Source organism: Tympanuchus pallidicinctus, unplaced genomic scaffold (assembly GCF_026119805.1).
Source record: "Tympanuchus pallidicinctus isolate F22 unplaced genomic scaffold, pur_lepc_1.0 scaffold5, whole genome shotgun sequence".
NCBI classification, from domain to species: domain Eukaryota; kingdom Metazoa; phylum Chordata; class Aves; order Galliformes; family Phasianidae; genus Tympanuchus; species Tympanuchus pallidicinctus.
Window position 1 is genome coordinate 42687959 of NW_026294769.1, and position 12415 is coordinate 42700373.

Sequence of the window (12415 nt, forward strand, 5' to 3'; positions counted from 1 at the left end):
CTAAAGCACTGGTTGTGTTGGTGCTGACCTTGAGCTGGATGATCTGTGGGCAAGCTGTATATCATTGCATCTGTAGCTGAGATAATCAATTCTCAGACAGTGGGAGAATTGTCTTTAAAGAAGTCATAAGCAATACTAATACACTGCGAGTCAATATTATTTGCATTAGAAGGGAATTGTTTATTGCAAGGTATGAGAACAATCCATGGAGCGTGAAGTGCTGCTCCTAAATGTGACTTGCTTTGTAAGTCAGTTTTCAGATATATTTTTATTTTCTTGTCACTTCATCATGTCCACATGCGTGAATGTCCATCTGAGGAAGTATTTTATGAAATACATCATTCTAAACACAACCAGGAAAAAAACCACGTTTGTCATGCAAACTTATTGATAATCGCCACTTATCAAATGTGGAAATAAGCATTGTTTTGTGTGCAGTGTGTAATGATGCATTAATTTAAATTGCTTGTTACTTTAAAATACTGTGCAGATAGGAAAAGGAAGAGTTAGTGAAATCCATTACTGCAAGTTGTATATTTTGAATTGTGAAGCAATTTATGAAGGAAAGCAACAAAGTTGGGTGTCTGGCACCAGCAGAGGAGATTGTGGCATGAAAAATCATGAAAAACAAAGACTAAGTATTATTACTATTAGCAGTACTCTTTTCATACACCATACATACTCTGCTCATCCTCTTTCCATGAAGTCCTCGGCACTTTTTGACATAATAAATGTCTTGTAATTACTTTGCCTGAACTAAGTAATATGAGTTATGCTAAGGCCTGTGAATATTTACTGCCCACGTTTGTTTTCTGGTAAAGCGTAATACTTCATTTATGGATAGCAATTACCAAGGAGTTCTGCAGCCTGAATTGTCTATTGCCATCCATAACCAAGTCGTGACATTGCAAAGAGCAGGATGTTCTCGAGCAGGGAACAAATGCCAGCATTCTGTACCTGCCTGGTTATGCTGACATTATGACAAGTAAGCCACCAGGCTGGGAAAGAAGTAACTGTGGTTCTGGCACTATTTTCTTGTCCCATGGGAGAGATGGGGGTGCCATGTGACCTCGCTGCATGGCCCATAGTGTGGTCCAGCAGTAGGATCCAGCAGTGAGACCCAGGTGTGCAACCTTACAGTAAGATCCAGCTGATTGATCCAATGGTGTGACCCAGCTGTGGGACACCAGCATGGCCTAGCTGTGCGACATGGTGGTGGGATTCAGCTTTGGGACCCAGCTGTATGATCCAGTGGTGTGGACCATCAGTGGGATCCGTGCTCTTGTCCAGCTGTGGGGACCCAGCTTTGGGACCCAGCTGCGTGAATGCAGTGGTGTATCAGTGATGTGACACAGCTGTGGTCCTGCCAGCCCTATGCTCACAACTGCCCTGCAGCCGCAGCTGCTCGCCCCACTACACTCATCTTTTGTTTCTCAATCATAACCCAATTAAAACCAGCAGCTGCAAAATAATCGATGGGTTAATTTCATTAGCTTTTCTCTCTGTGAAATAAACAGGCAAATGAAACTCTCCTTGGTCTTAATTAGTTCGTATAAATGTTGGCAGGAAAACAAAGACACTTGTACACTCCTTTATTTTTATAGAGACTTGCCTGAAAGAAAAACCTCATAATTTCCATTTTTTTTTTTCCCTTGCCTGGCACTGTCAGTTGGAGGCCAACCCTGAACCTCCGAGGGCACAAAGGAAGGTGGTTTGGCAGCGTTGGGCACAGTGCTGCCCCACAGATCAGGGCACATCCCAGAGAGGCTCCGCAGAGCAATAGGCTGCAGCCAGCATACACCTCCCTCCTGTGCAAGGAATTCACCTGCCCCAGCAGCCCCAGCTGAACGCTGCGGTTCCGCAATCATTACCGCTGGAGCTGTGCCATGCCACATCACCCAGCAGTACAAATTTGATCTGGATCAGGCGTGGGCACATGATTATGCTTTTGTCAAATTAGCAGAGCGCTCCGTGAAGGTTTCGAGCTGCCTGCGTGCTCTGCTGGGTGCAGAGGAAGCGGCAGTGCCTGCGCCATGACGGCTTAGAGCCGCGCGGGCAGAGGCATGTCCTCACAGCCATCCCTGTGCAGCCAAGCCACACAACTGAAGCTTCTTCTGGGCCAACTGAACCAATAGAAGGTGGTGGCAACCTAAACTTGGCAGCCCTGAAAATATCTCATACACAGTCAAACTTTGTCTTACGCTACAGCCACAAACACTGTCACATATCTGCTATGGCCACAGGCAATAGTCAAATACTGACATATTTATAGCCACAAGAGTGTCCATCCTCTCAGCTTTTGCATGGCATCTACTTGTGCTTCATTCTTGTAAGGCATCCTGGCCTGTGTATAAGTTTTATGGTGGAGCTTTGAGGTGAGCTGGAGACAACATAAAGCTCGACTGCTGCCGAAAGGAGTGAAATCACCCCTTTTGTTGCATTAGCTCTAGCAGTGATGCCAGCCATGGAATAAGCCAGATTAGAAAGAGAAGAAAATAATAATAGTTTAAAAAAAAATCAGTGCAATCTTGGACCATTCCTTTGTTGGCAGCTCAGGTTGACTTATGCCAGCTGTAAGCCCACAGCTTCAAACTCTTGAGTTTTGGGTCAGACTATTTTCCAGCCGAAAGGTGTCATAATGAGGACAAAAACTCGAAGAACAGTTACGATGAACTATTGACAATTATATTCCTGATTTACTGAAATGTGAGTTTGTGGGCATATTGCTTTTATTCTTTGATTTTTTAACTCAACCACTGAAAAGTCATTCTTTTCTGGATGCAGATAGCAGGATTTTAAGATAGTTACTCATCAGCACTGTAAAAATTATTTTTTTTTTTCCTCAGCCATGAGTTAAGTGAGTATTTCCATGACAGTGTAATAAATCCTCTGTGTGGATTATTGAAGCTTCAGAGTGATGACTACTGATTGCCATCTCCCGCACTGGATTCCCTCCTCCTGGGAACTATTTAGATGAGGAGCTGGCGTGGGGGAACTTGGGGGAGAGCAGAGAGCAGAGGCAGGGACAGAGCCAAGAACTATGCTAGGGATTTCAGGAAAGAATTTGTGTAAATGTACTACAGAAGGTATCAAAAGATGGTTCATTAAGAGAACTGTGTGAAGGATTAAAAAGTGGAGAGAACATAATTTGCAGCTTGGAAGGCTGATGGTATCCTGAGCTCCATCAGAAGAGGGGTGGCTAGCAGGGGCAGGGAGGTGATTGTCCCTCTCTGCCCTCATGAGGCCCCATGTGGAATACTGCATCCAAGCCTGGGGTCTGCAATACAGGAAAGATGTGGAGCTATTAGAGAAAGTCTAGAGGAGGTCCATGAAGATGATCAGAGAGCTGGAGCCTACAAAGACAGGCTGATGGAACTGGGCTTGTTCAGCCTGGAGAAGGCTGCAAGACCTCATTGCAGCCTTCCAGTATAATTATATAAGGGAGGGGAGTCAACTTTTTACTCAGGTAGGTAGTGATAGGACAAAGGGGAATGTTTTTAAGCTCAAGGAAGGAATGTTTAGATTGGACATCAGGGGGAAGTTCTTCACAGAAAGAATGTTGAGGTGCTGGAACAGGCTGCCTAGAGAGGTTGTGAATGCCCCATCACTGGAGGTGTTTAAGGCCAGGTTGGATGGGGGCCTGGGCAGCCTGGTCTAGTACCATATCTGGAGATTGGTGGCCCTGCCTGTGGCAAGGAGTTGGGTATCAGTACAGAAAGGGTTGTTAAGCACTGGAATAACATGCAATTATAACCACCCCAGGGAGGTGATTGAGTCACCATCCTTGGATGTGATGCTCAGGGACATGATTTAGTGGAAGATTGTTAGAGTTAGGGTAGTATGGTTAGGCTGTGGTTGGACTCGATGATCTTTAAGGTCTTTTCCAATCTGAGTGATTCTATGATTCTAAGATGATCCTTGAGGTCCCTTCCAACACAGGCCATTCTATGATTCTATGATTGGGTACTGGAGAAAGGTTGTGCTTAGTGGAGAGGACTGAGAGCAGCTGTGGATTCTTAAGGAGCAGGTACTGAGTTGTGTTCCTAGAGCTTCCTAATCAGTTCCTGGTAAAATAAGCTCAAAAGTAGGTCAAAGCACTCACTCACGCTGCTCAAGTTAATCTTCCTGATTCCTAGCTGTAGCTAATTAGGCTGTGCTAAAATGCATTCGTTTTCCTTGTTACCAAACTGTGGGATTGTAAATTTACAGTACATAGTGATAGAATAATGCCTTGAATTGCTACAGTGAAGAAAAATAAATAAATTACTGAGACTCTGCCTAAAGACAGCAGTAGAAGACTCGTTTCACTTTTGCTTGAAGTCACAGATAAATCACCTCTGAGTTACCAAAGTTGTATAAACTAGGAACTTCCTGTCTTTGTTTTTGAGAAAGAAATTTAACTTCATGTTACATAGATTTATATGACTTATATCTTATTTACTCATTTCTTTAGCAAAAAAAGATAATAACTTTGATGGTTATGGCTACCAAGCTTTAAATGGGTTCAAATTTAGTCTCCTAAACTGCAGATAAAAATAAAATTTTGGGTGCTCCACTGAATATCTTATTGAAAAACTGAAGTGTATTATCATTACTTAAAGCTTAATTGCCTATAATTTTATAAAATAAGTGTTTATATATATGTCACTTAGGTAGTCCACCAAGCCTTCAAACTGGTTTTATTTGCATGAGCTAGGAAGTTACAGTTCTGGATTACTTCTCTGGGTCAAACTGACCAGGTAAAGGCATGAGCAATTTGCATATGCAACAGACTGTTCATTTGAGGTTTGTATTTCTTTGGTTTGCTACTTTTTCAAATAGTACAGTTGTTGAGAGATATTAAAAACCCAAAATACATTTAAATTGAGATACTCTATGTGAATAGTAACAGAAGGTCACAATATGTTCAGAGAATTCAAATATATGGTTGTTCTCTTATGAACACTCCTTGAATAGATGGAGTTACAGATGGCTAACCAGATGGAATACCTTACTTCCAATATAGCTATATGTATTTAAAAATGGGTGCAATGCAATCATATTATTTAAATCTGTTCTGTATTTCTTTTGAAACCATAATGACAGTGACTATTCAGTAACACAGGAATGTGACAAGAATGTAATTTATTGCCACATAATTGTTGGGCTTGTCTGAGATCTTACAAGACTCACTCCTAAGAAAGGCACTTAAAACAATTCTCTCTTTTTTAGAAGATTTTTTGAATACCTATCAGGTAGAGCATGTGATTCAGAACTAACTGAGAAGAAACGATAAGAAGAACATTGGAGGAGGTAGCTGCCTCAGAAGCACTCTTTTCTTGCTAACAAAAATCAATCCTCAGTGCTGAACCAGAGACCCAGCACATCTTGGCAGAAGCATCCTCTTCCACTTACTCAATCTGTTGCCCTTTGATTAGGTTGTTCAGTTGGGTACTATAAAAATTGACATCAACACAGCAAAATATTCAAATACAGAATGAAAGATAGATCATGCTCAACAACTGAAAAAATGGTACACATTAGCACTGTATATGCCCATTATTGGGATACATACTCTCCCTCATCTTATTAACCTATCATACTTCACTCACATCTTCATGCTTTACTTGTTCGGGGTCATTTTTTCTAGTTGCCATTCATTTACCTGAGAAAAGTCATCAGCTAGCAAGAGTTCTTGTTTCAGACTCCTCATCTTCCTTCTTTATCTTCTCACTTCTTGTCAGTCTCCAATATAAATGCCAGTATCATGTTAATGTTCTTACCATTCTTTTGGCAGAGTAAGTCAGATAAATGAGTTATAAAAGTAATCAGATTAAGAAAGTTTTGGGGAAAGGAAGCATTTACATGCTTGCATCAGGGCTGGAAACTAAGTAAGTGAAATCATTCTAGAAATTACTGATGACATAAAACAGGACTTTTACTGAATGCAATAAAACACCCAAGTTAACATAATGGTCGAGAAAGGGTGGGACCTCTGTGTCCATCTGGTCCAAACCCTTGGACACAAGTGGTCCAAGTAGGGACACCAGAGCAGAGTATCCAGGTCTTTGTCCAGATGGCTTCTGACGAACTTGGAGGAGACTCCACAGCCTCTGGGCAGCCTGTGCCAGTGGCTCCATCACCCACACAGCACAGAACTGCTTCCTGGTGTTCAGAGTGAACCACCATAGGGAATCATAGACTCATAGAACGGCGTGGATTGAAAAGGTCCTTAAAGATCATTTAGTTTCAATCCCCCTGCAGTGGGCAGGGTTGCCAACCACTAAACCAGGGAAACTCCAGTTTGTGCCTGCTGCCTCTTGTCCTGGCACTGGTCACCACTGAACAGAGCCTGGCTCCATTTTCTTTTCACTCTCCATTTATGCGTACTGATGAGATCCCCACTGAACCTCCCATCTTCTAGGCTCAGTGGTCCCAACTCTCTCATCTTTTCTTCATAGGAATGGTGCTTCATATTCTTGGCCCTCTCATCAGTATTCCAAGGGGTCTCTTGTTCCAGGCAGCCCAGAACTGGACACAACACTCCAGGTGTGGCTTCACCAGTGCTCAGCAGGTAGGAAGGAGCACCTTCTTTAACCCACTGACTATACTAAAGCAGATTAATAAGATAATATGTTTCACTTTCCAAATTTCTCTGAGTAAAATCAGAGGTTTTCTTTCCTTGCTCACATTAGAATCAAGAATCAGTAGGTTCTTCTAAGAGGTTGGGAGTGACCTATCTAATCACTTATATCTCTTACATGCTTTGGTGATGTCAATATTAACAACACCTGATTCAACAAACTAAAAAAATAAAAAAATAAAAAAAATCCAGCTTTCAAAAATCATCTTTCCTTATCTTGGAAGCTGAAAATTCACACCATTGTTGAGCAATGATGCCAGTCCTTTCATGCAGGTGTGTGTACCTACTTGTCTTTCAGCTCCAGGCTCTTAGCTTCTGAACTTACTGTGAGCCAGGAAAAGGAGGGAACGGTAGGGGGAAGGACCGGAGTGACTCAGAGTTCTTCAACCCCTACCTCTGTGCAGCTGCAAGCTTCTGAAGAAACTCTGGACCTCCTTCTCATTCTGGGCCAACTTTCAAACTTTTATAGGCTGATACACAGCTCCGTGTTTCCAGACATGTTGAGATTTGTTTGTTTTGAAATGCTTGTAGCATACAAGTGGAACGTAAAACGTAAGTAAGACCTACTTAGGTATGAGGTCCTTTGGGATAAGGAATGTCTTGGTTTTGCATTGACTGCTAAGGTGGGGTCGTGGTTTACTATTAGGTAACTATGTGTTATGATACAAAAAGCAAAAGTGAAAAAAGAGTGGATAAATATTAAACAATATGTTTTGTTCTTCTAATCATATAGATGATTTGAAGAAAGAGTTAGGACAACTCACGAAAGTTTGAATCCTTTAAAGATTCACTGGCATGTACCTAGACTATATGATTCCCAATGGAAAAAAAAAAAAAACCTGGGTGTGCAGATACAGCGTTCATTTTCTTCAAACAAACCAAGAATTCTTATGAAAAAACATTACAGGATACAAAGCAATGTTAACACACCAGAGGGAGCTGTATTCACACAGAACGGCCCATGAGACAAGAATGCAGAATGCTGGTTTCTTTTTGCTAATAGGATGTACGTAAGTACAGAGAATTTGGGTAAAAGGTCATTTTATTTTCTTCCTTTTTTTTTTTTTTTTTTTTTCCTTTTTCAATAATGATAAAGTTATCTCAAAGTTTGAGGTCAGGCATGATGATTGAACAATCTGTTTTATTGTGTTCATTCAACATAATAAAATTAGCTGAACTTACTCCATTTTTTATGTCCTGGAAACAAGCCCATCAACTATGCTGGTGGTACTGTGGGAAAAATGTTAAAGAAATAGTAAAATACTGTAAGTCAGCGAGGACTGGGAGGGGAAAAAAAGTGAAAAACAGCCCCACAAACTCAGACTTCAGACAAAGCAGAGCAAGAGCCAAAGCAGGTGTTTTCCTGCAACCCATGGTGGACACCACAGTAGAAAAGAGATTCTCTCTCCTGCAGTACCCTTTGAGTACCACAGTGAAGAAGGCTTTTCCATTCAGCCTGTGGAGGGGACTGCACACAAGCAAATATCCACACTGTGGCCCATGGAAAGTCCCATTCCACAGAAGGTGGATATTTCCTGAAGGAACTATGCCTTATGGAAAGGAACCTACAAAGAAGTATGTTCTTCTGATAGAAACTGTGCACTAAGGAGGACTTACAATGCAGCCCACAGGAAGAATCCATGCTGGAGCAGGGGAGAAGTGTGAGGAGGAAGCAGAGAGCAGCTGTTATGAACTCATAACATCCTTCCCCATCCCTTCTGCACTACTTAGGAGTAAATGAAATGGTTTAGTTTCAAGGATGAACTTGTTTGGTTGCAGAGATGTCATCCCAAGAGCTATCCTGTTAAGTCTCTGGCATTAACAGTCTTCTCAATTTCAAACGGAAAGAAATGGCTCTCTAGACTTTTCAGTGATGTCAGAGGAAAAGCTATATTAGAATAAAAGAAGGCATCCCATAACTGCTTTGATATAAATATTACAAGAATTTAGGAGGAGTCTAAAGGATCTTCTTCACTTAGTCTTACACCTGAAGAGACTGCGTAGTAAACTGAAGCCATTGCTGGTCTCAAAGAAGTGAAATTTAGAGCTGTTGTATCATTAACAAAACACATTCGCACTAAAAAAGAAAAAAAAAAGATAAATTCAAGATTCCATCAAGAGTAAAGCACAAATAAAGAACAGCTACCTAAATACATGTATGTGCTATACTTTCTTGTGTCAATAACTCTAAGATATACCAGCCTCAAGGTTCATGAATGTTTTATTCATTCTTTTATAGGTCTTCCTGAGAGATAACCAATCGGATACTGGACAAACGAACAAAAAGAGTAATCAGACTCCACTGACCTGTTTAACCTTGAATGTGAAGGATGAAAAGCAGCAGCTGTTTTCAGTGGAACGGGGCTTCTGCTGGCACTTACTTCTTTCCCTTTGGATTATATTTGCCTAGAGACACGAAGATAGCAAACTGATGATGTTGTGACTTTATACACACCAGACTGTTCCATCACTATTTGAAGCAGGTATGTTATTTGAATCACCTTGCCTTATTTTTCATTGCAAATCCAGACGAGTTAGGGTTGTGGTTAAAAAAAGAAAAGGGTTGTTATTAGAACCCTCGTGTAAAATACTTAATCCTGGATAGTATAAGATTTGCACAGAAAAAGTTTATGTTAGCTAATGTTACCATTCTCCCAGGGGATGTGGGATTGTTATTGGAATTTTATTTATTGTCAGTCAAGGAAGTAAACAGTATCTTCTTGTCACTTTTCTATTGGAACAAAAATACATAGCCTGAAAATAGGATTCCAACATAATTTTAGCTATCAGGAATCCAGTACTAAAATTGTAACCATTTTATCTTCCTTAATTTACAGAGCATAACTTTTTCTAGAAAACTGTCATCTCCTTGTTCTTTTAGTATTTTATAGCACTGCTTTAAATAAGTAAGCAATAACTTTGAGTAGCTAGACCTTCAAGGCTATTAATCAGTAGAAGCCTGATTAAGCTAGTGAGTTTAAATTTCCATAGCTGACTGGCCATTAAAATTATTTTATGAGAAAGTGCAAATTACAGTGTTCTTCAGAATAAAATCCATCATGACTTCAATTTTGTTTTATGTTCTGGGATTGCCATATAGATAATCTTAATTATGTAATGGAATTTTTAAATAATCTTGTATAGCTGTGACTTTACATGGTTGCCAAGCATTGCCTTTTGCATTATCAGGTTCAGTGTGCTTTGCAAGATTTCTGTGTGATTCAGGGTAGATCCCCAGATTATGTCAAATATATTATGGACATATTACCAACAAGTAGCATTGTAACTACTGCAGTTGATCAAGTAGTGTTTATAAGCTTGAACATAATTTCATTATTAATTTAAAAATTTAAGAATTAAAATTTTGTCTATTCAGTTATGTATGACACTTAAACATAGGAAGGATTTTTTCTCAGCTGCTCACAAGACCCTGAGTTGTATTAGATTAGTAGTAAAAGAAAACTTCCTTCAAAGTGAATACTACTTAGTGTAAGTTGCTTAGTAAATCATATGCTGTGTACCAGTATTACTGGCTATATTATACATCTCTGTGTATTTACATGGTATTTGCTTTTCTTTTTAGTACTGAACAAAGCTGAGGAGCTTAAAAGTGTTACATGACTGATTCTGAACCAAAATGTGGACTAGTAAATAATATATGAATAACAGCAAGATAGTATTTCTAGCTCAGCAGTGAGAGGGGTGAAAGATCAGAGTGGGTAGTCTTACTGAACAGAGCAGGTTCTTAGAAGTTCTTCTTATATCTGGAGTTATAGCTCACCTTTAGATTTTTTCTGTCATCACTTGTCAACGTTTAGAGAAAGGTGCAACATCCAAAGAAATGAAGAGGTTGCAGTGAGAGTTTTGCTGTAGCAAGTCTGCCAACAGAGAGTTGCAGCTTTCTCTTTATGAACCATAGTTTTCTACATCTGGTGTTTCAAATTATGTTATACATAATTTACATACATATGCAAGTTTATTCATGTCATTACCTAGCATTAGCTAGGTTTGCTTTAAGAAATTTGGTTCCTCAAATCCAAAAGGATAAATTATGAACGGCAAGCAAGTAGTAGAGCCTATTTGGTGCAGAATCATTTGTTTGTCTGCTTTACCTCTGAGACACCTGAAGAAAGAAATGATAGATCTGAAGAGGACTAAATCTGTTGGCTTGTGCTAAACTTTCACTTGCACTGTACGTTAAGGTTACCATGGTAGATATATAAGCAGCTCATGAATTCTGACCAAATTCTTGTATTGTAAACCATGCTTCAAATTGGATTGGATTCTAGTTGACTTCAGTATTTCCCATACGCAAGATTGCAATAAATAAAACAATATACTCGGTAAAACTGAGATCACTCTCCTATGTGTCTAAATCCAGATTCATTTCACCTATCCTCAGGCACATAAGTTGGCACTGCAGTTATTCTGAGCATCCTGTAGAGGTATTCCCTGGGGAGGTATTCCCCATATGGGGAATACTTTGAAATCTCTTAAGGAATGGAGAGCAATTTAAAGGGAGTTTCATTTTAGTTTTACTATCTTGTAAATTGTGTAAGTGATTTTAACTTTTTCTAAAAAATATTATCCATATATACTTGCAATCCCTGCTATTTAAAATTCTGTTCCTCGTTAGCAGCTTTGGTAATGCACTGCTAATATGGCTGAACAAAGGCAACGTGCTTTGTCAACATCAGGGGAAGCATTATATGGAATCCTGGCCCTAGAGAAGGGAGCAACACATGATGAGATTAAGAAGTCCTACAGGTATGCAAGATGTGTTTTGAAATGTGTCTAAAACACAAGCAACTTTTTTTGTTATGGCAATTGAGGCAGTGTTCTGCACACACTGGGAGTATCCTCCCATAGAAGTTACAGAGCTAAAACACTGAATGTTTTTGCTAACATTTTTATATTTAGCATCTTGTAGTGGAAAACAAAATTATTCTTAGGACAATGCTTTATTTCTTTTCTTACTGCTTATTTTACTTTGGATGTATACGTGTGTGTGTTCATGCTTCTTCCTGAAATTTTTCCTTTTTGAACTTAGCTTCTGCTTTTGTGGGATTTAATGCTTGCCATCCTTCAAAATGCTAAAATTATCAGCAGTTGAAAAGCTAATGTTGATTTTAATATGTCATCATTAAGTTGAGACTGAAGTTGCCAACCAATTAAAGCAATGGCAAACAGAAGTGCTTGCTTCTGAGTCATTGTCTAAAACTGCAAAATAAGAAATTATCCACACTAGCAAAGTTCCTTCTTAAATTAATCCAACATACTCTTCAACACTGTATTGCTATAGAAGTTATTACCATGGAGTAGTTCATTTTTACGAAGGAAGAAAAAAAAATACTGATGGTAGGAACCAGTATAACAATTTACATTTATTTGCCACAACGCTTGGCAAAGAAAGTTTATGCATCTGACACACGTACAATGGTAAACCCTTTTGAGTAACTTGCACTTCAGAATTTGTTGTTACAAGTTCCTTCTCCTCTGTGAAATTGAAAAGATTCAGAAGTGATTCTCTTTGAAGCCACTGATTTCATCCCAAAAGCAACCTGTGCACTTTATCTTAATTGCTTGAATCCAGACAAAAGAGTGGTCAGACTGTTACTGTTGAAGAAAGCAAACCATATTTGTAAAGCACAACCCTAGAATAGCACATCCAGTTCTTGTGTTAACACCTTTTCCCGAAGTATGTTGAAAACTGAAGCCTATGTGCAAAAGTGTGTGATGATTCAAGGACAACACTAAGAGACAGAACAAGTACAATCAGTTTATCTCATCAGT

At 39.5% G+C, this 12415-nt stretch overlaps 1 protein-coding gene across 1 annotated transcript in view; it reads left to right on the forward strand.

The window, feature by feature from the left end:
- The first annotated feature begins 8871 nt into the window (after window positions 1-8871).
- The window catches only part of DNAJC5B (DnaJ heat shock protein family (Hsp40) member C5 beta), a 30010-nt gene continuing 26466 nt past the window's right edge, over window positions 8872-12415 (forward strand). Inside the window, exons 1-2 of the mRNA XM_052704006.1 lie at window positions 8872-9105; window positions 11262-11389. Of these exons, the coding sequence (XP_052559966.1) occupies window positions 11283-11389 (107 nt within the window). The 5' untranslated portion in view covers window positions 8872-9105; window positions 11262-11282. The remainder of the gene's footprint in view (window positions 9106-11261; window positions 11390-12415) is intronic.